At 47.9% G+C, this 22,907-nt stretch overlaps 1 protein-coding gene across 8 annotated transcripts in view; it reads left to right on the top strand.

Moving 5' to 3' along the window:
• Positions 1 to 22,907, top strand: part of LOC144500760 (protein AF-10-like) — a 213,661-nt gene that overhangs the window by 17,842 nt on the left and 172,912 nt on the right. For all 8 annotated transcript variants that reach the window (XM_078224169.1, XM_078224166.1, XM_078224162.1 and 5 more), the window contains exons 3-6: positions 2,517 to 2,571; positions 10,378 to 10,487; positions 13,802 to 13,905; positions 21,626 to 21,719. In XM_078224169.1, coding sequence (XP_078080295.1) covers positions 2,517 to 2,571; positions 10,378 to 10,487; positions 13,802 to 13,905; positions 21,626 to 21,719 — 363 coding nt within the window. The remainder of the gene's footprint in view (positions 1 to 2,516; positions 2,572 to 10,377; positions 10,488 to 13,801; positions 13,906 to 21,625; positions 21,720 to 22,907) is intronic.

Here is a 22,907-nt window from a genome sequence, read left to right as displayed (position 1 = left end):
TCTGGGCCGAGGTGGTTAAAGGCACAGAAAAATCCGGAGTCAAAAGAAAGAAGGTTCAAAGTGGGAGTATAGTCGGGCTGGAGGGACTCTGTGCAGATGGGTTGTGGTGAGGTCAATTGTAACCAGGATGAGAGTTCAAAAGCTGAGGCGTTGGAGGATCTGGGGAAGCAATGTAAGTCAGGGAGTGAGGAGAAGGGCGGGCACAGCTTGGGACAGGTTAAGATATAAACAGCAGTCGAGTGTTGGCGCACTGCTCAAATCCGACATCGGATCCGAGTGCCGATATCCCACATTCATGTCGAGCAAAAGCTCACCCGTGACCTGAGAAAAATGGCAACAGCAGCTGCTTTCCCTTGCCTCTCGTAGAGCTGTCTGTTTACGTTACAGTCAAGTCTCCAGAGCTTTGAATGTGGTGTTACAGATTAACCACTCATTTAAAAAGTAATCTCTGGGAAGTCGCAAGGCGAGTATTTTTAAACTGGAAGGGTCTTTGCCAATAATATGTTTGTCCTCAACGGGACCAGTCACCCTCGCTGAAAGTAAGTGGAGCACCGGAGCTTGGTGGAGATGGTCGACCGAGCGGAAGAGATATTCGCTCTTGAGGGCAGATGGGAAATATCTCTTTGTAATCGTTTCTATTTTATCTACGATTGTGATTTCTGTACTTTTCTACCCTGAACTCTCCAGGAGCACTGGCTCTTTCTGAATTCCTGCCCAACAGCCAGTTGTTCATGTGTCGGACGAGAGCGTGGGTCAAGCTATTCTGTCCTGGAGGGCGTCACAGCTGAGCCCAAGCCTGTTCTGTCCTATCGTCCCCGCAGCGGCAGGGTTCAGCACTTGTTTAGTGCCATTCGGTCCTCGGCATGTTCCAAAATATTTCCGTCCAATAAACTGTACCTGATAGGTTGCCACTTCTATAATATAGGCACTTTGCACACATCCCCTAGGCAGCAAGGAGATGAATGGGCCAGTTAATGTTTCAGCAAAGCTGGATGATACTAGAACAATAAACAGGTAGAAAGGAGCTTGAAGGTTTCTTCTGTCCCAATGTCTGTGTAGTTCAGTGTCAGTGTTTGTCTGAGTATACTACTTGGGGCATTACATTCTCCAATAAGGCCATGGGTATATTTACATTCATTTGAACAGGTGGAAAGAAACTTAAAATCTTCTTCTGTCTTACTCTCTCTCTCTGTTGGCTCAGTGTCAGTGTTCGTTTGAATATTTTCCCAGGGTGGAAATCATAAAATCTCTACAGTGCAAAAGGAGGCCATTCGGCCCATTGAGTCTGCGCCCACCACAATCCCACCCAGGCCCCACTCCCGCAACCTCACCTATTTACCTTGTTAATCCCCCTGACACTAGGGTCAATTTAGCATGGCCAGTCAACCTAACCCGCACATCTTTGGAGTGTGGTAGGAAACCGGAGCACCCGGAGGAAACCCACGCAGACACAGGGAGAATGTGCAACCTTCACACAGACAATGACCCGAGGCCGGAATTGAACCCGGGTCCCGAGTGCTGTGAGGCAGCAGTGCTAACCACAGTGGTTAGCACTGCTGCTTCACAGCTCCAGGGACCTGGGTTCGATTCCTGGCTTGGGTTACTGTCTGTGTGGAGTTTGCACATTCTCCTCGTGTCTGCGTGGGTTTCCTCCGGGTGCTCCGGTTTCCTCCCACAGTCCAAGGATGTGCGGGTCAGGTTGATTGGCTATGCTAAAAAAAAAATTGCCCCTTAGTGTCCTGGGATGCGTAGATTAGCGGGTAAAATATGTAGGGATATGGGGGTAGGGCCTGGGTGGGATTGTGGTTGGTGCAGACTCGATGGGCTGAATGGCCTCTTTCTGTACTGTAGGGTTTCTATGAAAAATGTCAATTACTAGGGGACCTGGGGAACATTTAAGGTAAAAGGGGGAAGGTTGAAAGGAGATGTGAGAGGCAGGTGTTTTTACACAGAGGGTGCCAGGGATGCGCTGCCAGCAGAGGTGTTAGAAGCAGAAAGGCAACATTTAAGAGGCATCTTGACAGATACATGAATAGGCAGGGAATAGAGGGATATGGACCGCATAAAGGCAAATGGTCTTTAGTTTAGAAAGGCATCATGTGTCAGCACGGGCTTTGTGGGCCGAAGGGCCTGTTCCTGTGCTGTACTGTTCTTGGGACGTTTTACCAAGATAAAGGTATTATTTAATATGAGCTATTGCTGGGGATTAATATAAAAACAAACTTCTACAAATACCTGAAGTGACCGCTTGAGTTCTAAGCTCCTGTTCTGGGTTGGAAATCTTTGTAATCTTGAAAATATAATGCAAAATCAGGTTTCCTCTTGCTCCATTTGAAGAGCAATGTGTGTGTCTGTGATTACCCATGTTTGCATTGACAGTTGTTCAGTCAGTGCTGTTTTTAATTGTCCCCTGTCCTGATAGCAGCTTCAACTGAGCAATAGGATTGGCCTCGATTCCTGGCTGCACCAAAGGAGCTCAAAGCAATATCCAATTGAACCATGTTCTTTGTTTCCAGCGCTGCGAACTCTGCCCTCACAAAGATGGTGCCCTCAAGAGGACAGACAATGGAGGTGAGTGGCAAACTGTGACAATTATAATGGCAATTCCAGCATGAAAATGGAGCATTCATAAAATATAGATGGTGCTAAAAGTCATCAGAAGTGCAGAGCGATGAATATAAATATAGTTTCATCAATCATTTTAGTTTGTGACTAATCTAGTCAGATCAAAATAATCTTGTTACTGTGTTTTGCCCCTCGCTCTCTGTCCCTCCTCAAGTTCGGAGAATAGTTAAACTCAATCCTGCTGTAACTTGTATGAATCACCCCCTCTCTCGCACACGGTACTATTTGGGATTTATTTTGTAGCCCTTTCCCAATGCAGCACACTTGTTGCTCTTTTTTACTTTCGGCCTAAAGGTGAGGGGTTTGAGCTCAGAGACAGTGCTAGCCCCCCATCTCTTTCTTAGCCTATTTGAGAATGTTATTGGGAAGGCTGGCCTATCTCAGGTTCCCCTTTATAATGGAATGATCAGCCCTCCAGCTACACTTTTCTTTGCCTTTTCCTCTGCGGAAGTAGCTGGCCTCACTTGGCAGCTGCCCACAGAGCTGAGATTGGAATTGGGAGAGCTGACTGTGAGGACTGGGCAGATGTGATTCCTGTCGCAAAAGTGGCCTTACCAGCATTCACCAGCTCAATCCCTGGGCCCCTATTCTCCAAGTACAGGAAGGTCCCTGGATCCAAGTACGACTCTGCCATTGGATGGCGGAGGGAGGAGGGAGGAGGGGGGGGGCGGAGGGACTGAGAGGAGGAGCATAATCGCGAACTTGAGATTCATGGTTGTTGAATGGTACAGAACCTGAGTGTTGCTGAAAAAAGGGACATGTCGAAGCTTTGTGTCTTGCGCTCATCAGAACACTTCAAGAGGAACGGTGGCACAGTGGTTAGCACTGCTGCCTCACAGCGCTAGGGACCCAGGTTCAACTCCCGGCTTGGGTCACTGTCTGTGTAGAGTCTGCACGTTCTCTCCGTGTCTGCGTGGGTTTCCTCCGGGTGCTCCAGTTTTCTCCCACAGTCTGAAAGATGTGCGGGTTAGGTTGATTGGCTGTGTTAAATTGACCCTAGTGTCGGTGGATTAGCAGGGTAAATATGTGGGGTTACGGGAATAGGGCCTGGGTGGAATTGTAGTCAATGCAGATTCAATGGGCCGAGTGGCCTCCTTCTGCACTGCAGGCATTCTATGATTCTGTGAATAAATGGAAACTACAGTAACCCATCTGGTTCACTGATGTTCTTTAGGAAAGGAAATCTGTTGTCCTTACTTGGTCTGGCCTACATGTGACTCCAGACACACAGCAATATAATTGTCTCTTAAATGTCCTCGGGGATGGGTAATAAATGTTGGCCCAGCCAGCGATGCCCACACCCCATGAAAGAATTTTTAAAAAACAAATTGTTCCCTTCATATTAGTGTTCTTGCGAAATGTCCTGATGAGTGCCAGATGAAAAGCTTCGACATGCCTCTATTTTCAGCAATAAACACCAGATTGAGCAAGGCCTTGTAATGTGTCGTATCTACACCCCACTATGCACACTACTCTTCCATGAGTTGATGACCACATTTGACTGCACAGGTGCAGTAGTATACTCGCTACGCCACTGGACTAATAATCCAGAGACCCACGTTCAAAACCCGTAATGGTAGATACTTGGAATAAAAAATTGAATCAGTAGTAGCGACTGTTAAACGACCGGGTTGTTGCTAAAAAGTCCATCTAATTCACTTGCGCCTTTTATAGATGGAAATCTGCCACCCATACCTGGTCTGGCCCATGCCAAGGGAGCTGAAATTAAAATAGAAAATGCTGGAAAAACACACAGAGTCATAGTCATAGAGGTTTACAGCATGGAAACAGGCCCTTCGGCCCAACTTGTCCATGTCACCTTTTTTTTTAAACCCCTAAGCTAATCCCAATTGCCCACATTTGGCCCATATCCCTCTCTACCCATCGTACCCATGTAACTGTCTAAATGCTTTTTAAAAGACAAAATTGTACCCGCCTCTACTACTACCTCTGGCAGCTTGTTCCAGACACTCACCACCCTCTGTGTGAAAAAATTGCCCCATCTGTGGAGAGAGAGAGAATGAGAGAAACAGTGTTAATGTTTTGAGTCCAAATGATCCTTTTACAGAGACAAGTTGAATTGCTCTTGCCAAGAGCCAGTGTGGGACTGACGGGCCAAATGGTCTTCATGCTGTGTCCATTCTGTGTGTGACTTCAGTTCCACAGCAATGTGGTTCTAAGTGTCCTTAGAAATGGCCATACAATTGTTTAGGGATAGACAGTAAATGCTGGACTTTCCAACAATATCCACATCGTTTGAACGTAGAGAAAATCTAGACCAGTATCCCCCCAAGTCTGGAAGATGATGGAATTGAACTGTTTGAGATAATTAAAGGATGGGGCAGGAATTTCTCTGGTGGAGGGAGGTAGACCGAGGGGCATGACCTTTCCAATTAGAGCCAGGCTGTTCAGGGGTGAGGTCAGGAAGCACTCCTCGCTACAAAAGGTCGTCGAAATCTGAAACACTCTCTGTCAAACGTTGTGAAGATCGATCAACTGAAAATTTAAAAACTGTGATACATTTTTGTTAGTCAAGAGTATTAAAGGATACAAAAAACCAAGGCAGCTTCACTGGGGCGGCACGGTGGCACAGTGTTTAGCATTGCTGTCTCACAGTGCCAGAGACCCGGGTTTGATTTCCGGCTTGGGTCACTGTCTGTGTGGAGTTTGCACGTTCTCCCCATGTCTGCGTGGGTTTCCTCCGGGTGCTCCAGTTTCCTCACACAGTCCGAAAGATGTGCAGGTTAGGTGGATTGGCCATGCTAAATTACCCCTCAGTGTCCTGGGATGCGTAGATTAATGGGGTAAATATGTGGAGTTATGATGGGAGACTTTAATGATGTTGTGATGGGAGACTTTAATTTCCCAAACATAGATTGGAATATCCCGAGGGTAAGGGGATTGGATGGGGATGAGTTCGTTAGGTGTGTTCAGGAGGGTTTCCTGACACAGCATGTGGACAAGCCTACAAGAGGAGAGGCTGTACTTGATCTGATACTGACCAATGAACCTGGACAGGTGTCAGATCTCTCAGTGGGAGAGCATCTTCGGGATAGCGATCATAACTCTATCTCCTTTAGGCTTGCATTGGAAAAAGAGAGGATCAGGCAAGCTAGGAAAGTATTTATATGGAGTAAGGGGAAATATGAAGACATTAGACAGCAATGGCAGTTTTTCAAGGAATGTCTTGTCTAGAGTTCTACAGGACAACGTTCCGAGCAGACAGAGAGGTGTTGGTCGGTTAAAGGAACCATGGTGCATGAAAGCTGTGCGGAACCTAGTCGAGAAGAAAAGGAAAGCGTACAAAAGGCTCAGAGAGCTTGGCGAAGATAGGGATTTAGAAGAGTATACGGCTTGTAGGAAGGGACAAAAGAAGGAAATTAGGAGAGCCAGAAAAGGTCACGAGAAGGCCCTGGCAGGTAGGATTAAGGAGAACCCTAAGGCGTTCTATAAATATGTGAAGAGTAAAAGGATGAGACGTGACGGAATAGGGCCTATAAAAGGTGAAGGCGGGAAAGTCTGTACGGAACTAGTAGAAATGGCAGAGGTGCTCAATGAGTATTTTGCCTCGGTTTTCACAGAGGAGAAAGACCTGGGTGGATGTACTGCGGGCATGCGATGGACTGAAAGGATTGAGTATGTGGACTTTAAGAAAGAGGTTGTGCTGGAATCTTTGAATGGCATCAAGATAGATAAGTCGCCGGGTCCGGATGGGATGTACCCCAGGTTACTGTGGGAGGCGAGGGAAGAGATTGCAGAGCCTCTGGCGATGATCTTTGCGTCGTCGATGGAGACGGGAGAGGTGCCGGAGGATTGGAGGATTGCGGATGTGGTTCCTATTTTCAAGAAGGGGAATAGGGATAGCCCGGGTAATTACCGACCGGTGAGTCTAACCTCAGTGGTTGGTAAACTGATGGAGAAGATCCTGAGGGACAAGATATATGAGCATTTAGAGAGGTTTAGTATGCTCAAGAATACTCAGCATGGCTTTGTCAAGGGCAGATCGTGCCTTACGAGCCTGGTTGAGTTCTTTGAAAATGTGACTAAACACATTGACGAAGGGAAGGCGGTAGATGTGGTTTATATGGATTTTAGCAAGGCGTTCGATAAGGTCCCCCATGCAAGGCTTCTGGAAAAAGTGAGAGGGCATGGGATCCAAGGGGCTGCTGCCCGGTGGATCCAGAACTGGCTTGCCCAAAGGAGGCAGAGAGTGGGTATAGATGGGTCTTTTTCTAAATGGAGGTCGGTCATCAGTGGTGTGCCCCACGGATCTGTTCTGTGACCCTTGCTGTTTGTCATTTTCATAAATGACCTGGATGAGGAAGCAGAGGGATGGGTTGGTAAGTTTGCCGACGACACGAAGGTTGGTAGGGTTGTGGATAGTCTGGAGGGATGTCAGAAGTTACAGAGGGACATAGATAGGATGCAAGACTGGGCGGACAAGTGGCAGATGGACTTCAACCCAGATAAATGCGTCGTGGTCCATTTTGGTAGGTCAAATGGGATGAAGGAGTACAATATAAAGGGAAAGACTCTTAGTACTATAGAGGATCAGAAGGACCTTGGGGTCCGGGTCCACAGGACTCTAAAATCAGCCCCGCAGGTGGAGGAGGTGGTTAAGAAGGCGTATGGTGTGCTGGCCTTTATCAATTGAGGGATTGAGTTTAGGAGTCCGGGGATTATGATGCAGCTATATAAGACCCTCGTCAGACCCCACTTGGAGTACTGTGCTCAGCTCTGGTCGCCTCACTATAGGAAGGATGTGGAAAAGATTGAAAGGGTGCAGAGGAGATTTACAAGGATGTTGCCTAGATTGAGTGGCATGCCTTATGAGGATAGGCTGAGGGAGCTCGGACTTTTCTCCTTGGAGAGACGAAGGATGAGAGGAGACCTAATAGAGGTGTATAAGATGTTGAGAGGCATAGATCGGGTGGACTCTCAGAGGCTTTTTCCCAGGGTGGAAATGTCTGCTACGAGAGGACACAGGTTTAAGGTGCTGGGCGGTAGGTACAGGGGAGATGTTGGGGGTAAGTTTTTCACACAGAGGGTGGTGGGCGAGTGGAGTCGGCTGCCGTCAGTGGTGGTGGAGGCAAACTCAATAGGGTCTTTTAAGAGACTCCTGGATGAGTACATGGAGCTTAATAGGATGGAGGGTTATAGGTAGGTCTAGAAGGTAGGGATGTGTTCGGCACAACTTGTGGGCCGGAGGGCCTGTTTGTGCTGTAGTTTTCTATGTTCTATGTTATGGGGATAGAGCCTAGGTGGGATTGTGGTCGGTGCAGACTCAATGGGCCGAACGACCTCTTTCTGTAATGTCGGGTTTCTATGATTCTATTTCTATAATTTTCACAGTAACTTCATTGCAGTGTTGATGTAAGCCTACATGTGACTAATAAATAAACTTTACTTTTTTTAATGATATTATTGAAAAAGATTGAAGAACTGAATCACCTACTATTCTCCTACTGGGTACAAGACAAAACTAGTTTCTCCCCCAGTGTGGCGATTGGATTATGTTAACTGACGCAGGTCGATACAGATCATAGAATCCCGACAGTGCAGAAGGAGGGCATTCGGCCCATCGAGCCTGCACCTACAACAATCCCACCCAGGCCCTATTCGTGTAATTCCACGCATTAATCGTGCCAAGATGTTGCACAGCTGTACGAAATGGCTGTTATTGATGGTCTATAGGGGCTGATCCAATGGGGAAGAAGGAGAAACCGATTTAGAGAGCGGAGAGGAAGTGGCAAGGGGCTCACTCTGTAGCACTTCTACCATTCACTCAGAAAGTTATGATATCAAACCCCAGGGGAGGCAGTGGAGTAGTGATATTGTCACTGGGCTAGTAATCCAGAGACCCAGGGTAATGCTCTGGGAACCAGAGTTCAAATCCCACCATGGCAGATGGTTAAATCTGAATTCAACAAAAACGTGGATGGCCGTGAGACCGTTATCAACTGTCGTAAAAACCCATCTGGTTCACTGATGTCCTTTAGGGAAGGAAATCTGCCATCCTTACCCGTCTGGCTAACATGTGACTCCAGAGCCACAGCAATGTGGCTGATTCTGAAATGCCCTCAGGAGTGCCCAGCCAGTGACGCCCACACCTCATGAACAAATAAAAAAGACTTTAGACAATATTTTAAGGTGGAATCTAGTGCCCCCCTCAGTGGGGTGTTTAGTGGCCTGGGCCATTTAGTCAAGCTGGGATCGAGATGCTGCCTTGAATAAGTCCAAGGTAGGAAGGCTCATGGGCAGCTTTCCTGCCCTGCTGCCAATTGAAGATCTAAACTGGGCAATTAATGCCCACATGAGGGTCTCATCCTGTTGCTGCCAGCCAATCGCTGGTGATGGAGGCTCCATTGCAGGAAGCTGGAACACAAACCGATGGCTTTGTTTGCAGGTTCCAGGGTGAAGGCGTGGGCCGGGTGATCCTGGACCTTGGTAGGTTGCATTACCAGCAGCGACCACTTGTGGCATTGCAGAACAGTGCACAGCTGCCAGCCTCTACCTGGAGGATGGGATTCCGGCCAGCTGGGTCCTTTGATCACGGGGTAGGTCCGCCACTGCCCGGTTGAGTGTATGATTGCACTTAATTCAGCAGAAAGGAAGCACAGTGGGGCTCTCGCTGGCTCTCCAGCCTATGGGTGAGAACCCTGTCGCCTACATTAAATTGTGCCCATAATCTAGGCTGACACTTGTGGTGCCAGTACTGAAGGCATGCTGCATTGTCTGAGGTGCTGTCTTTCAGATGAGATGTTTAAATATGTGCCTCTCAGGTGGACATAAACAGCATTATATTATTTATCTATTTTCACAAGTAGGCTTACATTAACACTGCAATGAAGTTACTGTGAAAATCCCCTAGTTGCCACACTCCAGCGCCTGTTCGGGTACACTGAGGGAGAATTTAGCACGGCCAACGCACCTAATCACGTCTTTCAGATTGTGGGAGGAAACCGGAGCACCCGGAGCTAACCCACACAGACATGGGGAGAATGTGCAGACTCCCCACAGGCAGTGATCTAAGCCGGGAATCGAACCCGGGTCCCTGGCACTGTGAGGCAGCAGTGCTAACCACTGTGCCACTGCCAAGAAGAGCTGGGAGAGTTCTACCCCACGCACTGATCAAGGCATAGTGCTCAATCATAGAAAGAAACCCTACAGTGCAGAAAGAGGCCATTCGGCCCATTGAGTCTGCACCGACCACAATCCCACCCAGGCCCTACCCCCATATTCCTACATATTTACCCACTAATCCCTCTAACCTACGCATATCAGGACACTAAGGGCAATTTTAGCATGGCCAATCAACCTAACCCGCACATCTTTGGACTGTGGGAGGAAACCGGAGCACCCGGAGGAAACCCACGCAGACACGAGGAGAATGTGCAAACTCCACACAGACAGTGACCCAAGCCGGGAATCAAACCCAGGTCCCTGGAGCTGTGAAGCAGCAGTGCTAACCACTGTGCTACCATGCCGCCAATCAACAACACAAGACAGGTTATTTGCTTCTGTGATGAGCTGGCATTGCTGTTCTGTGGGAGCTTGCAAAGATTGGCTGCCACATTTCCCACATTGCAACAGTGACTACATGTCAAAAATAAAACTACCCCATTGGTTGTAAAGCACTTTGGGAAGCCCTGAGGTTTTGAAAGGTGCTATCTAAATGCAAGTTATTTTCTGAACAGGTAAAATGAGTACAATGCCTGTCTTCATGCTGCTTTTTCTGTCTCCTTTCTGTAGGTTGGGCCCACGTAGTCTGTGCTCTGTACGTACCAGAGGTACAGTTTGCCAATGTTATCAGTATGGAGCCCATTGTGCTACAGTATGTTCCCCACGAACGCTTCAACAAGGTAATGGCGCCATGCTCTCCAAGCTGAGGGCTGTGGTGATGCTGTAGTGTCATGCAAGGATGATGCTGTTTCCGTGATCCGTAAATGATTTCCATTTGCCGCAACTCTGTAAAGAAAAGTCCTGGGCCACTGTTAAAAAGCAGAATCACAGAATTGTTACGGTGCAGAAAGAGGGCATTTGGCCCATCGTGTCTGTACTGGCTCTTCAAAAGACCATAAGACATAGGAGCAGAATTAGGCCACTCGGCCCATCGAGTCTGCTCCGCCATTCAATCATGGCTGATATTTTTCTCATCCCCATTTTCCCCTTGAACCCTGATCCCCATATTAATCAAGAACCTATCTATCTCTATCTTAAAGACACTCAATGACCTGGCCTCCACAGCCTTCTGCGGCAAAGAGTTCCACAGATTCACCACTCTCTGGCTGAAGAAATTCCTCACCTGTTTTCAAGGATTATCCGTTTAGTCTGAGCTTGTGCCCTCTGGTTCTAGTTTTTCCTACTAATGGAAACATCCTCTCCACGTCCACTCTACTCAGGCCTCCCAGTATCCTGTAAGTTTCAATAAGATCCCCCCTCATCCTTCGAAACTCCAACAAGTACAGACCCAGAATCCTCAACCGTTCCTCATATGACAAGCATCATGACTTAGTGCCATTCCCCTGCCTTTTCCCTGTACCCCTGCACATTGTTTCTATTCAAATGATCATCTAAAACCTTCTTGAATGTAGTGGAATTTAAAAATATCCCACCCCTTCAAATCGTTGGTCTGTTGAGTGTCCCTGCCTCTTAACAGACTGACTAACTCTAAATTCTTGTCATTTTTTTTCCCTCCTCACTTGAATGTGCTCATTCTTGGAATGTGGTTGAATGTAAGTTACAACTTTGCTGTTCTCTTTGTATGTGAAGTCTCGATGGTGATTGGAGCTAGACCATTTGGCCCATTGTGCTCATCCAAAGAGCTATCCAGTTAATCCCTGTTTCTTCTGCGTTGTCCTGCAAACCTTTCCCCTTGAAGTATTTGTCCAATTCTTTCTTGAAAGTTTTTATTGACTTGCATAAATAACTTGCATAAAAAAGTATTTTGTCATCTTGATTCCCATTCCTGTTACCAATACCCTAAATGTGTGACCTTTGGTTACTGAACATTCTGTCACTGGAATCTATTTTGTCCAACTAAATCTGACCCTGTCCTTCCTGATGTACATTTCCAGCACTAACCATTGGATAGTGAACTCTGGACAAAGCTCCTTCCCCTAACCAAGGAGCTTCAGCAAACAGTAGTTTTCTTTTATGACATCTCACTGAGATAGGTTTTCACTGCTGAAGCCATTCATTGCACAAGGACCAGTGGTTGGCTCAGCTCCTGACTACACCTATCGAAGGCCATGCTTTCAGCTGCTAAGGCCCGAAGAGCAAAGAACAGTTCAGCACAGGAACAGGTCCTTCAGCCCACCAAGCCTGTGCCGACACATGGCACCTTTCTAAACTAAAGACCTTTTGCCTCCACGCGGTCCATATCCCTCTATTCCCAGCCTCTTCATGTATCTAAGCTCTGCAATTCCCTCTCTAAACCTCTTTCTTTTTTAAACCGACCTCTTTGATTGCCCTTTTGAACACTTGCCCTAACACCACCTTGTAGGGCTCCTGCGAAGTATCTTGGGATATTTTACGATGTTGAAGGTGTTATATAAATGCAAGTTGTTGTTAGATGACGACGACGACACCACCCCCCCCCCCCCACTTCCTGGACCTCCCTCCCTAACAGCACTGTGGGTGTACCTACACAACACGGACTGCTCACCACCAGCTTCTCGGGGGACAATTAGGGAAGGGGAATAAACACTGGTCTAGCCAGCGAAACAAAAATACTTTGAAAGAATTTAAAAGATGATCACTGACAGTTTTGTAGTGACAGTGAGATATGGCGGAGACGCTACTAGGGCCTCTGTTTTAAAGATTTAAGTTATTGGGTGCGTGACCTTCAAAGCTACTTGTTAGCGACCAGTAGTATGACTGGAAATGTCCTGGTATACGTTGGGAACATTTCTCGCTGATTACCTCAGTTTTATTTTAGTGTGGGAATGAAGTCTGATGAGTTGAAGTTAAGGGCAGCAATTCGATTGCAAGGGAATGAAATGCATTCGAGTCTTCCCAGGTCAAGTGTAGAGTGAGATATGAAGTTAAGCTGCTGGTATTCTATGGTAAGCTCCCCAGTAATGTACCTCAAAGCAGTGCTCGCCACTGTACCAGTGAAACTGAGAGAGAGCCTTGCAATTCTACAATGCCGTTTTTAAAATTCAGAGCATTGCAAAGCACTTTCCAGCCAATTAAAGTGTGATAGGAAAGGGATGGCAGAGTGGTTAAGACTGCTGCCTCACAGAGCCAGGGACCCGGGTTCAATTCCCGCCTCGGGTCACTGTCTGGAGTTTGTACATCCTCCCCGTGTCTGTGTGGGTTTCCTCTGGGTGCTCCGGTTTCCTCCCACTGTCTGAAAGATGTGCCAGTTAGGTTGACTGGCGATGCTAAATTGACCCTGGAATCAGGGGGATTAGTAGGGCAAATATGTGGGGTTATGGGAATAGGGCCTGGGTGGGATTGTGGTCGATGCAGACTCAATGGGCCGAATGGCCTCCTTCTGCACTGTAGGGATTCTATGATTCTATTCTATGAAGGAAATGGTAGCAAGTGTGAGTCTCTTTCGTTCCCCGTGATCTTGTGTTCCTGATGATCTAATGGTTGAATTGAGGACAGTTTAATGATGTAGCTATTCTCGGGTGTAAGTACTGATGAACCTTCTGCCCAAGGAGCTGTTGAGCACAAGACAGACAAAGGCTGCTTTACAGGCCCAGTGGCATGACTGGAAATGAAACTCGTGGGTGTGTTGACGGAAAGGAATTGAGAATGGGTGGCATTGTGGTTAACACTGCTGCCTCACAGCGCCAGGGACCCGGGTTCAATTCCTGGCTTGGGTCACTGTCTCATTCTCCTCGTGTCTGCGTGGGTTTCCTCCGGGTGCTCTGGTTTCCTCCCACAGTCCGAAAGATGTTCAGGTTAGGTGGACTGGCCGTGCTAAATTGCCCCTTTGTGTCCCAAGATGTGTTGGTTAGATGTATTAGCCATGGGAAATGTGTGGGGTTACGGGGATAGGGTTGGGGGAAGAGGGCATGGGTAAGGTACTCTGTCGGAGAGAGTCAGTGCAGGCCCGATGGGCTGAATGGCCTCCTTCTGCACTGTCGGGATTCTATGATTTGATTCTATGAATTAAGGTGTTGATTAACAGTTGTCATTCCCTCTTCTCTTTGGTTTTTAGACCTGTTACCTCTGTGAAGAGCAAGGTCGGGAGAGCAAAGCAGCCACGGGAGCCTGCATGACCTGTAACCGGCACGGGTGTCGACAGGCCTTCCACGTCACTTGGTGAGAATATTTTTGGAAAATCTCTAGAATCTTTTTCACCTCACGAAGCCCAGTTTTTACCCCTCGATGTAAAGCTGATGCCTCCAGGCACGGTTGAACTCCACAAGAAGTACAGAAATGATGATACATTCCTGAAGAGTAGGAACAAAGAGCCACACAGGGTAGATAGAGAGAGATTGGTGTCACTTGTGGGAGAATTGAAGACTCAAAGGTTCCATAAATACAAGATAGAATCATAGAATCCCTACAGTGCAGAAGGAAGCCATTTGGCCCGTTGAGTCTGCACTGACTTTCCCACAGAGCATCCCACCATGGCCGTGTGAGAGTGTATAACCCCATAACCCCACACATCTTTGGGCACAAATTTAGCATGTTCAATCCACCTAACCTGCATATTTTTGGACTGTGGGAGGAAAACCGGAGCACACGGAGGAAACCCACGCAGACACGGGGAGAACATGCAAACACCACACAGACAGTGACCCAAGACTGGAATTGAACCCGGTCCCTGGCGCTGTGAGGCAGCCGTGCTAATCACTGCCGCCCTTAGATTGTTATTGTGAAAGCCAATGGGAGTTTAAGGAGAAATTTCTCTACTCGGAGTAGTTAGAATGTAGAGTCTCTACCGCGGGGAGTGGTTGAGGCAAATAGACTAGATGGTTTCAAAACGAAATAAGATGCGTACACGAGAGTGTGATGGAATATAAAGATTTACTGAACTGCTGAAATGACCCGGATGAGATAAGAAACTGAATTATTAGCGTCTGTGCAGACTAGTTTGGCCAAATCACTTGACCCTATGTTGTACAGTTTTATTATTCATATAGTATGCCATCAGTGTAGAAGGAGGCCATTCAGCCCATTAAGTCTGCACTGACTCTCCAACAGAGCATCCCATCAAGGTCCTTTCCCTATAGCCCCATGTATTTACTCCCCTAACCTACACAGCTACACAGCTTTGGACGCTAAGGGGCAGTTTAGCATGGCCAATCCACCTCACCTGCACATCTTTGGAGTGGGGGAGCAAACCGGAGCACCCAGAGGAAACCCACGCAGACACGGGGAGAACGTGCAAACTCCGCACAGACAGTGACCCAAGCTGGGAATTGAACCTGGGTCCCTGACACTGTGAGGCAGCAGTGCTAACCACTGTGCAACCTAATCTTGATATCTCAGGATTCATGGGGAAGACGCTGACCTTTGCTGTCATGGAACTGGCTGTCCGTATTAACTAGCTCCACCTGGCCTGACAAGCCAGGTTCATGTAGAGTGGTGGACCCGTTCACTCCTTTCACACTCCAATCTGACAACCCCAAGCCGATGTGTCCCCTTTAAATATTCAGATTGGGTGACCCCTTCAGTTCAAAGGCAGCACCACCACCCATGGGTAGGATAAGGAGAAAGGTTCTGAATCCACCCCATCTGGAATTGGCACCAAACCCCTTCTAGTTGGCACCAACTGGAACCACATCAACCTGGAGACAACAGGCCCCCTACCCAAGGGAGTCCGAGTTACTATGGCAACCTACATTTTTACCTGCGTGCTGTAGTCTGGAGCTATGGATAGCGATGCAGAGGCTCCGATTTCTTTCCATCACATGGGCTGACCAGGAATCTTTCTCCCTCTTCCCGTTGGCGTACGGTGGAAAGGTTTCCAAGTTGGTAGCTGTTCGGCCGTGTTGTGAACTTGCCCTCCTTGACCATTGAGTCCTGGAGTAGGAGTTGAACCCCGGGTTTCTAGCTCAGATACTCACCATCCACTGACGTCCTCTCTGATTGGGCTCCAGTGATGTAATTGGCTCCCGGCTCTGCTATTTTAACAGATGTTTTGAACAAGGGGAGCAGTGGTGTCTACCCCAACAGGCCAGAGCTGCCGGCAGCTGGAAGAAAGGCCAGAACAGCACCTGTCATTTGCATTGTGCAGCCCCACATAGAAGGCTTAGGCCTCCCTTGCCCTGGGGTTGCCTCACCCAGCACTCCTATTCTCACTGGCTTCATTAGCTCTTGGGCCCACAACTCATAGAATCCCTAGATACAGAAGGAGGCTATTCAGCCCATTAAGTCTGCACCGACTCCGATGGAACATCTTACCCAGGCCCACCCTATTCTTGTAACCCCACATATTTACCCTGCTAACCTCCTTAACCTACACACCTTGGAACAGTAAGGGGCAATTTACAATGGCCAATCCATCTCACCCGCACATCTTTGGGCTGTGGGAGGAAACCGGAGCACCCGGAGGAAACCCACGCAGACACGGGGAGAATGTGCAAACTCCACACAGACAGTGACCTGAGGCCAGAATTGAACCCGGGTCCCTGGCGCTGAGAGGCAGCAGTGCCAACCACTGTGCCACACCTCAATTTTATAACTTTTACGCTCAGCAATCACAGTTACATGACACGGTAAATCGAGCCCAGAATCCTGTAAATCAGATAGGATCAATGATGGAGAAAGGAGCAGCAGGTTGCAGTGCCATGAAGGGAGGTTGGAGGCAGCTCCACAAATCATAAAACATCAAAATAGATCTGGCTCTCCATACTTAACATAGAAGCAGGAGGAGGCCACTCGGCCCTTCGAGCCTGCTCCGCCGTTCAGTTTGATCATGGCTGATCATCGAATTCAATATCCTGATTCCCACTCTCCCCCCCCCCCCCCCCCCCCCCCCCCCCCCATATCCCTTTAGCCCCAAGAGCTATATCTAATGTCTTCTTGAAATCACACTATGTTTTGGCCTCAACTACTTTCTGTGGTTGTCAATTCCACACATTCACCATCCTCTGGGTGAAGAAATTTCTCCTCGCCTCAGTTCTAAAAGGTTTACCCCTTATCCTCAAACTATGACCCCAGTTCTGGACTCCCCCACCATTGGGAACATTCTTTCTGAATCTATCCTGTCTAAACCTATTCGAATTTTCTAAGTTTCTTCTAAACTCCAGTGAATATAATCCTAACCGACTTAATCTCTCCCCATGACAGACCTGCCATCCCAGGAATCAGCCTGGTTAACCTTTGCTGTAGTCCCCCTATAACAAGGACATCCTTCCTCAGATAAGGACAACAAAACTGCAGACAATACTTCTGCCCCCTTGGTGCTTCCTCAATTTTAACCATTCCGCCATTGATGACCGTGCCCTCGGCTGTCTATGCCCCAAGCTCAGAATCCTTGCCGAGAGCGCTCTGCCTCTCTCCTCTCTCCGCCTCCACAAAGATGGGCAGCACGGTGGCACAGTGGTTAGCACTGTTACCTCACAGTGCCAGGGACCTGGGTTCAATTCCAGCTTCGGGTCACTGTCTGTGTGGAGTTGCACCGTTCTCCCTGTGTCTGCGTGGGTTTCCTCCGGGTGCTCCAGTTTCCTCCCACACTCCAAAGATGGGCGGATTAGGTTGGCCATGCTAAATTGTCTTAAGAGTTCAGGGGTTTAGCAGGATAAATGAGGTTTACGGGGATAGGGCCTGGGTGGGATTGTGGTCAGTACAGAGTCAATGGGCTGAATGGCCTCCTTCTGCACTCTAGGGGTTCAATGTACCTTTTTAAGCTTTGCTCACCTGTCCTAATGTAGCTCAGGATCAAATTTTGTTGGGATAGCTCCTGTGAAGCACCTTGGGATGTTTTACCATATTTAACGCCGCTATATAAATGCAGGTTGTTTACTTGACCTCCGAACTAGTCCTTTCGTTTCTCCGCAGTTGCCTTCATACCAGCCTCTCCCCACCTGTCCCCCTGTTCTGTCACCCAGACAGATACTAAGTACGAGCCCACTTCAGGCCTTGGGAGTTAAAAATGAACCTTATTGCTCCCTTGCACAGAAGGATCTCTCTTCCCTGGTAATTAGTATTTGAGCTCTGCAATCAGATCCAGCACACAGCAACAGGTATGGAAAGTTTAAGCGTGGAATTAATTAGAGTTAATTGAGGCCCTGTGGGCCCACAGCACAAACCCATCCTTCATTCAGCTGCAGATTAGTGATGGCGGGTGATTGACCAGTGCAGGGAATTAAAGAGTGTCGCACTGGCAGGTTGGGCAGTGTTGGTGCCCCGAGGTCAATGCTGAGGTACGTTATTGGGAAACTTAATTCCTCAACTGGTCTGGGCATGATTTACATCTGTTTCATTCCCGAGCATACAGTCGCTTTTCTTGCGCTCCAGCAGTGCGATCGCCCGCGCTCTCTGCGCCCGCCCGCGCTCGCCACGCCCACCTGCGCTCTCCGCCCACGCCTGCCTGCCCGCGCCGCGCCCGCCCTCCAACACCCACGCCGGACCCAGCATCCGCACCCGCCCTCTGTGCCTGCCCCATGCCCTCCGCGCCCACCCTCCGCGCCCGCCCTCCGCGCCCGCCCCCCCTCCGCGCCCCCCCTCCGCGTCCGCGCCCGCCCCCTGCCCCCCGCGCCTGTCGCCCACCCCGCAGCCGCCCCCCCCCCCCCCAATATCCCTTTAGCCTCAAGAGGTATCTGTAATTTCTCATTGAAATCAGACAACAGCTACATTCTGTGGGAGTGAATTCCACACATTCACCAGCTTCTGGGTGAAGAAATGTCTCCTCACCTCAGTTCTAAAAGGTTTACCCCTGACCCTCAAACTATGATCTCTATTTCTGGACTCCCCCACCATTGGGAACATTCTTTCTGAATCTACCCTGTCTGACCCTGTCAGAATTTTATAAGCTTCTATGAGTTTAAAAGTTTATTTATTTATTAGTCACAAGTAGGCTTACATTAACACTGCAATGAAGTTATTGTGAAAATCCCCTAGTCGCCACACTCCGGCGCCTATTCGGGTACACTGAGGGAGAATTTAGCATGGCCAATTCACCTAACCTGCACATTTTTGGACTGAGAAGAAATCGGAGCACCCGGAGGAAACCCACACAGACACGGGGAGAATGTGCAAAGTCCACATAGACAGTGACCCAAGCTGGGTACCTAACCCGGGTCCCTGGCGCTGTGAGGCAGCAGTGCTGACCACTGTGCCACCCTCTCACTCTTTTAAACTCCAGTGGATATAATCCTAACCGACTTAGTCTCCCCTTATATGACAGATCTGCCATTCCAGGAATCAGCCTGCTGAACCTTCACTGTGCTCCCTCTATAGCAAGGACATCCAAACTGCACGCAATACTCCAGATGTAGCCTCACCAATGCCGTATACAATTGCAGCAAAACATCCCTATCCCTCTACTCAAATCCTCTCGCTATGTCGGCCAACGTACCATTTGCCTTCTTTACTGCCCGATGTACCTGTGCACTTACTTTCAGCGACTGATGCACGAGGACTCCAAGATCTCGTTGAATATCCACCTCTCTCAATTTACACCCATTCAAGTAATCCAAGGAACTGTGATGGGAATCTTCTGCCTTTAGCTGTCAGTTTTCCAAGTGTTACACATTTCAGCAATGATAGTGCATCAATTTGTCTGCACCTACTTAATGATAAACCCCAGTTTCAACCGCAGCATGCATTTATATAGCGCCTTTCTAAGGTAAAAAAATGTATTCCGAGCAAGGCCGATCATTTAACCAGAGAGTATTGCTAAGTTGGCAAAGGGATATCTGTCTGTCTGGATCTGTTGATATGAGACTTACTAACTAAGATAGAAGCCTATGGAATTGAGGGCAAATTACTGACCTATCTGGGAAATTGGCTGAGTGGCAGGCGACAGAAAGTAGGGATAATCGGTACTCAAATTACTGGGATGTGACTAGTGCTGTTCCAGAAGGATCTGTGTCCAGGCCTTAATTGTTCACATGATTTATTAACACTTTGGATAATGGAATAGAAAGACATGGATCCAAATTTGCTGATGACACAAAGTTAGGCGACATTGTGGACAGTGTAGATGATGGCGTAACATTACAAAGGGACATTGCTGAGGAACATTGCACAAAACTGTGGCAGATGGATTTCAATCTGAGCAAGTGTGAGGTTATCCACATTTTGGACTGTAAAAGTACAAGTCAAGGTACTTTTGTAGATGGTATGAAGTTAGATACAATAAATGTCCAAAGAAACCCGAGGGTTCAGGCACATAGATCTTTAAAATGCCACGAACAGGTGCAGAAAATAATCAAGAAGACTAATGGAATTCTGGCCTTTATATCGAGAGGACTGGAGTATAAGGACGCAGGAGTTGTGTTGCAGCTACACAAAACCCTGGTTAGACCCCACTTGGAGTTCCTGTGTGCGGATTTGGGCACCACGCCAAAGGAAGGCCTTGGAGGGAGTACAGCATAGGTTTACAAGAGTGACAAAGGCTGGATAAAAGTTTTGACAAAGGGTCGTCTGGACTCAAAGTCAGCTCTTTTCTCGCCTTACAGATGCTGCCAGACCCGCTGAGATTTTCCAGCATTTTTTCTCTTTTGGTGTACAAGAATGATACCTGCGGTTCCACTGTGAGGAGAGATTATACAAATTAGGCCTGCTTTCCATAGAATTTAGAAGGTTAAGGGGTGATCTGATCAAAGTCTTCAAAATACACTAACAGGAAAAGACAGGGTAGATAAAGGGAAACTGTTTCCACTGGTTGGAGATTCTAGAACTAGGGGACATCGTCTAAAACTTAGTGCCAGAGTGTTCAGGAGAGATGTTAGGAAGCACTCCTAAAGAAAGAAGAGTGGTGGAAGTTTGGAACTCTCCTCCACAAACGGCAGTTGATACTAGATTAGTTGCTCATTTTAAATCTGAGGTCGATAATTTTTGGTTAAGCAAAGATATTAAGGGATATGGGCCAAAGGCAGGTACGTGGAATTAGGCCACAGAGCAGGCATGATCTCATTGAATGGCAGAACAGGCTCGAGGGGCTGAATGTCCTGTGTCTACCGTTCTATGTCTTTGTGGCCTAATGTAGTCTCCCTGAGAATCCTGATAGGTTCATGTGTTATCTCCAACCTCCAATTTGTCTTGGATCACAGCTCCCTGAGTCAGGGATCCTCTCCACATCAGCCCTCACCTTCCCACTACCTCAACCCTGTTACTAGATTCCCTTCCTTTGTTTCTCCATCTTCTTCCAGGTGCATCCACGCACCTGCCCTAATTCTCCTCCGTTCACACAAACATGTGAACTAGGAGCCGGAGTAGGTCATTCGGTCCCTCGAGCCTGCTCCGCCATTCAATGAGATCATGGCTTCTCTGCGTATGGCATTAACTCCGCATTCCATCTACCTCTGATGACCTTTGACCCCGATGTTAATCAAGAATCTATCTACCTCTACCTTAAGACTATTCATTGATCCTGCCTTCCTCCACCCCTCTCTGGGGAAGAGAATTCCAAATATTCTTGATGCTCTTGAGAGATTTTCTGTTCAGCATCTGCAAATCACCATCTTGGGACATGGGGAAAGCGGCTATCGGGTTTATTTTCTGATCACGCTCCTGTATGGTGTCCCGACATTGTTTTGCTGCATTGAGGTGCTATATAAATGCAGGTTATTCCTGGAATGAATGCATTTTTGTTCAGGGTACTATGTGGTTTTCAACAACACAGAGTAATTGAACTTGTGAAAACTTTCTTCTTAGCAATTTAATCACTCGTGGAGGATCTCGCTCACTTGCGAGGTTGCTCTGTGACGTTCGTTTTGGAGACCGTTCCACAACAAGCAGTGAGGGATCATGATCTCGGACTTGCTAAAGAGCCACCGAGTGTCCGGTTGACCTGGGATGTTCTGTGGTTTGGTGTTTTGTGAAATCTAGATGTGTAACTGACATGTGATTATCTTTTCCTCAGTGCTCAGATGGCTGGCCTGCTGTGTGAAGAACAGGGCTCTGAGATTGACAACGTGAAGTACTGCGGTTACTGCAAATACCATTTCAACAAAGTGGTAAGCCCACAGTTACATTTTCTCTTTCCAGCTTTCTCCTTTGCCCCTTTCCCCAATCCTCCACTCTCGAAGATTTGACTGACTGCTGCTGTAGGTTCCACAAGCATCCTTCATTCACTTGAACAAGTGGCCAATACTTTCAACTTGGCTATGAGTGTTGCCAAGAGATTAGTCCTCTGGTCCATACTTCCATCTAAGTTTACTGGATAGTAATTTCGAATGAGAATTTTCCTTCCCTAGCCCAGCAGTGTTGATACCAAGTGCAGTAACCCGACTTGTAGGAGGCGGTGGTGCAGTGGTATTTCCATCATAGATCCCTACAGTGCAGAAAGAGGCCATTCAGCCCACCAAGCTTGCACTGACGACAATCCCACTCAGGCCCTACTCCCGTAACCCCATGTATTTACCCTGCTAATCCTCCTGACTTGCGCACGGCCAATCAACCTAACCCGCACATCTTTGGGAGCGTGGGAGGAAGCCCGTGCAGACACGGGGAAAATGTGCAGACTGCACACAGATAGTCACCCGAGCCCAGAATTGAACCCAGGTCCCTGGTGCTTTGAGGCAGCAGTGTTAACCATTGTGCCACCGTGAATCCAGAGATCCAGGGTAACGCTCTGGGGACCTGGGTTCGAATCCCACCTTGGCAAATGGTGAAATTTGAATTCAGTAAAAATACAGACTTTCACGATGAGCATGATGATACCATTGTCGATTGTCATAAAAACCCATCTGGCTCACTAACATCCCTCAGTACTTCCCTTAGGGAAGGAAATCTTCTATCCTCACCTGGTCTAGCTGGCTTGTGACTCCACATCCACAGAAATGTGGTTGACTGTTAAATGCTATCTGAAATAGCCTAGCAAGTCACTCAGTCCCGGGCAAACAGGAACGGGCAACAAATGCTGGCCCAGCCAGCGAAGCCCACACCCTGTAAATTATTTTTTTTTAAACTTGGCTGAGATTTAGGATTTAGTGTGATGCAGTCTTGACCTGTTTGGCTAAGCTTTCAAAAACCATTGGAAGAACACATGGGGGGCTTCTTTACATTGTCCTGTTGTTCTCATACATTCCCTTACAGGAATGAACTCTTCCAAGTGTGTGTCCTTCTTGCTGTGGCACTGTTCTGGAGAAAGCCTTGGCATTTGGCTGAAACTCACGAAATATCTACCTCGTTGTGAGCCCAAG

Source organism: Mustelus asterias, chromosome 11, assembly GCF_964213995.1.
Source record: "Mustelus asterias chromosome 11, sMusAst1.hap1.1, whole genome shotgun sequence".
Classification (NCBI taxonomy): Eukaryota; Metazoa; Chordata; class Chondrichthyes; order Carcharhiniformes; family Triakidae; genus Mustelus; species Mustelus asterias.
Note: the sequence above shows the minus strand (reverse complement) of the source record. Positions and strands in the feature narration are given on the sequence as shown.